Source organism: Pongo pygmaeus, chromosome 20 (genome assembly GCF_028885625.2).
Source record: "Pongo pygmaeus isolate AG05252 chromosome 20, NHGRI_mPonPyg2-v2.0_pri, whole genome shotgun sequence".
In the NCBI taxonomy this organism is placed as follows: domain Eukaryota; kingdom Metazoa; phylum Chordata; class Mammalia; order Primates; family Hominidae; genus Pongo; species Pongo pygmaeus.
Window position 1 is genome coordinate 20001184 of NC_072393.2, and position 6317 is coordinate 20007500.

Sequence of the window (6317 nt, forward strand, 5' to 3'; positions counted from 1 at the left end):
ACTGCCTTCAGGCTGGGAGCCCCCCCCCCGCTGCTCCCTCCTATCTAGGGGCTCGGGGTGCAGGTCACAAAGCCTCTGAGCCTCATTGTCTCCACCTGTCACATGGAGACATCTATCAGCACCCACGCAGCCAGCAGGCAGTTCAAGTCCCTGGTGACTCAGGCACATTTGAATAGTGCAATATAAAATATTAATAAAGTGTGACTTTGTGTGCAGAATTTGACCTGGGTTGGGGGGCGGAGGCGGGCTGGGTGCAGCAGCTCACACCTGTAATCTCAGCACTTTAGGAAGCCGAGGCGGGCGGATCACTTGAGCCCAGGAGGTTGAGACCAGCCTGGCCAACATGGCAAAGTCCTGTCTTTACTAAAAATACAAAAATTAGCTGGGCATGGTGGCGCATGCCTGTAGTCCCAGCTACTTGGGAGGCTGAGGCAGGAGAATGGCTTGAACCCAGGAGGCGGAGGTTGCAGTGAGCCAAGATCATGCCCCTGCACTCCAGCCTGGGCAACAGAGGGAGACTCTGTGACACACACACACACACACACACACACACATACACACATACACACATACACAGAATTTGACCTGGGGGGGATTTCTTTTATCGAAACCCCCCAAGAGGCCTCGCTCTGAATCTCCGAACTGTGACCTGCATTCACACTACAGGCAGAGGAGGGCGGGCAGGAGCTGGAGGCATAGCTGCCCACAGGCTCAGCTCCAGCCTCTGGCAGGCACACCCAGTCACCGCTTTGTCCTCAGCACCCAGAGGAGCTGCCTGGCAGGTCCTGCCCTCTCCCTCCCTCAAGGACCTGCCCAGCAGCTCTCCCAGGCTCACAGCCTTAGTTTCCCTTCCACACCACATGTCCCCTAGTGACCTCTTTGCTCTGAATCCCCCCAAGGGCTGACCAGGCTGGAGCCTCTGATTTTCTAGTGGTTGTGGCCCCACTGAAGCTGTCACCCCCGATGCTGGACTTGGAGGTGGCTTCTTGATCCTGGTGGAGCTTCACTTCTGCTCCTGGTGTCTGTCCTTCTTTCTGCTTCTATGACATCCTCTCCTAGTTTCTGTCCCATATTTTGGCCTCCCTCAACTTCCAAATTGCTCTCTGCAGAGCAGGCCTCTCTCATGAGTGCGACTCCCACGTGCAGCTGTGGGACAGACACCCTGGGCCTGACAGTGCAGAGCTGAACCGGTCTCCCCCTCAAAACCATCCCCGTCTATTCCACTGGAGACTTCGGGCACCGTGACTCCTCCTCATCAGCAAGTACTGTGGCTCCACCTTCACCTCCATCATGAACTCAGCGACACTTGACCATCCACCACCTAGGTCCCAGGACCCTCCTATGCCCCTCACTGCTGTCTGTCCTGGATGCAGCATTGGAGTGGCTGTGAAGATGCTGAGTCTAATGGGCACCCCCGAGGGCTGGCACCTCCCGCCCCTCCTCTGTGTGTGTGGACACCTCGAGGTAGGGTCAGTGCTCTCCGCACGCTCATGCTCACCTCCTGTAGGCCTTGTCTCAGAAGGCACCTTCCCCAGTTGGGATGGGACTGAGCCATAAAGCAGAAGGCGCACTGGCCCGTGCGCCAACGTGGATGAACCTCAAAGACACGATGCTGAGTGAAGGAAGCCAGACATGAAGGCCACACAGTGCACGAGCCCATTGATCGGAAATTTCCAGACCAGGCACATCTGAGACATGAAGCAGATTGGTGGCCGCCAGAGGCTGGGGAAAGGGAATGGGGAGTGACTGCTCATGGGGACAAGGCTTTTTTTGGGAGATGAGAAGGTTTTGGAAATAGAAGTGATGATGTCACAACATTGTGAATATATTCACTTCATTGAGTTGTGCACTCAAAAATGGCATACTTGGCAGGGCACAAAGCTGAGGTGGGCGGATCACTTGAGATCAAGAGTTCAAGACCAGCCTGGCCAACATGGCAAAACCTCATCTCTACTAAAAATACAAAAATTAGCCAGGCATGGTGCATGCCTATAATCCCAACTATTCAGGAGGCTGAGGCACAAGAATTGCTTGAACCCAGGAAGTGGAGGCTGCAGTGAGCCGAGATCGTGCCACTGCACTCCAGCCTGGGCAACAGAGCGAGACGGAGTGCAGTGGCACAATCTCGACTCACTGCAAGCTCTGCCTTCTGGGTTCACTCCATTGTCCTGCCTCAGCCTCCCCAGTAGCTGGGACTACAGGCGCCCACCACCACGCCCGTCTGATTTTTTCTATTTTTTAGTAGAGACGGGGTTTCACCGTGTTAGCCAGGATTGTCTTATCTCCTGACCTCATGATCCGCCCGCCTTGGCCTTCCAAAATGCTGGGATTACAGGCGTGAGCCACTGCGCCTGGCCAAAAAAATGTTTTTTAAAGGGGAAGCTTTATGTTATGTATATTTTACCACAATTTAAAAGAAAAAAGATAAAAAAGGCCTTCTCTTGGAAAATGGCCCTGAACCCACCCCCCAACTTTTGTGTGTGTTTCTGATAACTTCTGTCTGGAACGTAGCTCACAGGAGCAGGGACATGCCCTCTGGCTTTGAGTCTTGGGCTGTAGGGGGCCATGAGGCAAGCAGACTAGATGTGACAACAGGAACTTAGGGTGGGGACGGGAGTTGCTTTCATCTCCTGGCTGCAAATGGTAGAAAGCCCAGCCACACCACTGTGGGGAGGGAATCCCATGCCAGGGCTGACTTGGTTATGAGCAGGGGGTGGGCAGAGGTACCACGACTCCAGGCTTCTAGTCCCTGGATGCTCTTCCCACCCAGTCATGCCTTGGGCCCCGCAACACCCCAGGCTGCACAGAGCCCAGGGCCCTGGTTCTTGGCGCCATCCAGCACCCAGACACGAACTGCGGGATGCCAAGCTCCAAGCCGTGCACCGCAGTGCGCCAATAGGACCTCAGGCACAGCATGCAGGAAAAGCGCTTGGGAAGTTTATCATCTTTAATGACATTTCAAATGAAAACAGAAACAGCTGGGCGCAGTGGCTCACACCTATAATCCCAGCACTTTGGGAGGCCAAGGCAGGTGGTTCACCTGAGGTCAGGAGTTCGAGACTAGCCTGGCCAACATGGTGAAACCCCGTCTCTACTAATACAAAAAAATTAACTGGGCATGGTGGCGCACACCTGTAATCTCAGCTACTCAGGAGGATGAGGCAGGAGAATCGCTTGAACCTGGGAGGCAGAGGTTGTGGTGAGCCGAGATCATACCACTGCACTCCAGCATGGGTGACAGAGCGAGAATCTGTCTCAAAAAAAAAAAAAAAAAAAATCTGAAAGCAGAATTTTTTTGTAGAGACGAGGTCTCACTATGTTGCCCAGACTGGTCTCAAACTCCTGGGCTCAAGCAATCCTCCTATCTCGACCTCTCAAAGTGCTGGGATTATAGGCATGAGCCACTGCACCCAGCCAGGACATTTTAAAATCAGAACAGAATGATACGATCCCACAGAACACAGTGTTGGGAGTCTGTGCCTGAGCGGCGCAGATGAGTGGCAGAATCACAGCACACATGACACTGCAGCTGTGACCGGTGTCAACTACCACCCAAAACAAATCTGGTGAACAGACATCGGAATTAAAATAAGTCAAAAATTTTAATGGGAAAATCTGTGCCAGGTCCTAGAACAGACAATTCATAGCGTTACCATAAAATTACTATCAAAAAACGAACTGAGGTGGGAGAATGAGTGGCGTTTCAGGTTTCAGGCCATCTTGAGTCCCAGCAGACACATGAGCCGGCGCCACGGGCCTGGATGAGGAGCAGGAGCTCACGGGCACCACCACCCATCTGGGTTTTCTGAGGTCATCGGCGGCACGTTCAGTAACAAAGCAACGGCTGGCGATACACGGCAGCTCACACGGCGCTCTTTCCTGCTTATGCCCAAAACTTAATTAGACGTACTGGAGTTGATGCTGCCAGGGTCTCCAGCAGGTGAAGCAGTTGCAGGTGGGGGGGTGGCCCCCTGCCAGTTACCCTGGGCCTGAAATGACAGAGACTGAGCATCAGAGGGGGTGGCCGTGAGATTGGTGACTACCCAGCCCACGTGCCGCAGGCGGAGCCTCCAGGGGTCCCTGGGAAGGCTTGGAAAAGATCCACAGATGACCTCCAGCTCAGAGGAGGAGGGAAGGGATGGAGGGGTCAGTCCTGGGTCACAGCTGGCCTTGCCACCTGACATGGGACATGGACAAGCTTCCCTGGCAGGAAAACTGGCCTCTAGTGGCTTCCCTGGGGCTTGGGCAAAGGACTGACTGGCATCGGGTACAGCAAGGGCTCCTGCCCGGGGAGGGGCAGGGAGGCAAGGTCAGGCCTGGAGCCCATGATGACGCCCGGAGCGTCATGGTGAGACTCGGTGGGAAAAACGGGCTCTGAAACCTGGCCCAACACTGGCCTGGCTGGGCAGCAAGGAGCGTGGGAGGCATCCACTTGTCATGAGGGGTGGGGGCTCTGTCTGCAGTGCAGAGATGGCGTCAGGTCCAAGGGTGCTAAGACGTTTGTCCACAGGGCCCACCCCCACTATTGTGGGCACGGTACAGGCTAAGGAAGTGGCTGAGACTGCTCTGCCCGTGAGTGTGGGAGCAGCTCAGACGGGTGCACCACCCGGGGGCACTCTGCTCTGCACCGGGGTGGACACACAGCTGCTGGTGCGTAGTCAGGTCCCAGGGGTGCAAAGGGCAAGGTAAGGCCCCTCACGTGTGTCCCTGGCTGGGGGCTGCATGGTGATGGGGGGGCAGCTGCCACAGCAGGGCAGCATGGGACGTGCGCTTCCCAGGACCAGGTGGGACCCCACAGACAGCACAGGAGGCATCCATTCTCTGAGCCCCTGGGAGAGAGTGGTGAGTTGGAAGGGGCACCCGGCTCTGCAGGGCCCTGGCACACGCTGCACAGCCTCGCGCCTGTGCTGGGCACATCACCCGTGGGCCTCCTCAGTGTCTTCAAGACGGTCCCCACTCGCGGCCTTCCCTGCCGCTGGTGTCAGGCCCCTGTGGCCACCAAGGGGGAGCGGGAGGCCACGGGGCCTGGGTGGGGTGGGTGTGTCAGCTGTCCCAGACCCGTGGCTCCTTTTCTTCTTGGTCGTCAAAATGAATCCTCACTGTGGTCAAGCAGGGTGCCCTCAGTTCTGCATCAGAGCAGCAGGAAAGGAGGTACTGGCGCAAGACCTGCCTTCCCAGACAAGCTGCGGCTCTGACGGTGCCAGGTCTGAGCCCGAGGGAAGGCCCATCTCTCCTCTGGCCTCCTCTGCTGGCTGCCTGCCCCTCCCTCTCGCGGGAAGGACACCATGTCCTCCCACAGTCCTCTAGGAGGTGCCCTTCCTCTCCACAGCTAAAGCGCTCATCTTGGGGTTCATCCCCACTGACTGTTCCCAGCGGCTGCTGTGGTGACAGGTGGAGGTGGGGAAGGGCACAGTCATTACATAGTGGGGCCCTGCAGAGCTGTGCCCCAGAGGTGGCTGCGCAGCATGGCCTGTGTGGCTGCTGGGACCTCTGGGGAAGCTGCCCCAAGGCTGAGGGGTGGCTGACAAGACGACCCTTTCTGAGAACCTGCCACCCACCTGGGCGCTGTGGGACTCACCTGTGCCTGAGACTCACCTGGGACTGCAGGCAGCCTCCCCCAGGAGGAGGCTGGAGAGAGGCCAGAGTCCGCAGGGTGAGGAAGGTGTCCCCAGCGCTGGGCAGCAGGGAGGGTCCAGAGGAGCCTGGAAGAGATGGGAGCCGGGGTGGGCGGAGTCGTGGCTCAGCCGGCAGGAGGCCTTGAATGTGGCTCCTGCTCCTCCTCAGCATCTGGCCTCTGCTCCTCAGCCCCCCACCCCAGGGAGGCCAGCGGGGCCCTCCCCCCCACACTACTAATGTCCTTTCATGTCTTGTCTTTTTTCTTTTTGAGACAGTCTCGCTCTGTCACCTAGGCTTGAGTGCAGTGGCACGATCTTGGCTCACTGCAAGCTCCGCCTCCCAGGTTCACACCATTCTCCTGCCTCAGCCTCCCAAGTAGCTGGGACTACAGGCGCCCACCGCCACGCCCAGATAATTTTTTGTATTTTTAGTGGAGATGGGGTTTCACTGTGTTAGCCAGGATGGTCTCTATCTCCTGACCTCATGATCCACCTGCCTCGGCCTGGGATTACAGGTGTGAGCCACTGCATCCAGCCCATGCCCAGCTAATTTTTTTTGTATTTTCAGTAGAGACAGGGTTTCACCATGTTGGCCAGGCTGGTCTCAAACTCCTGACCTCAGGTGATCCACTCACCTCGGCCTCCCAAAGTGCTGGGATTACAGGCGTGAGCCAACGCGCCCGGCCCTTTCATGTCTTTTTT

At 56.8% G+C, this 6317-nt stretch overlaps 1 protein-coding gene across 4 annotated transcripts in view; it reads right to left on the reverse strand.

Annotated features, from left to right (window-relative positions):
- Positions 1-3583: 3583 nt before the first annotated feature.
- PBX4 (PBX homeobox 4) overlaps positions 3584-6317 on the reverse strand; it is a 59902-nt gene continuing 57168 nt past the window's right edge. For 2 of the 4 annotated variants that reach the window (XM_063658807.1, XM_054465095.2), the window contains 2 exons: positions 5579-5702; positions 3584-3989 (listed from right to left, as the gene is read on the reverse strand). In XM_063658807.1, the coding sequence (XP_063514877.1) occupies positions 3884-3989; positions 5579-5702 (230 nt within the window). In that variant the 3' untranslated portion in view covers positions 3584-3883. Of the gene's footprint in view, positions 3990-5578; positions 5703-6317 lie in introns of those variants that run through there. The other 2 variants (XM_054465096.2, XR_010125078.1) reach the window with 2 other exon arrangements.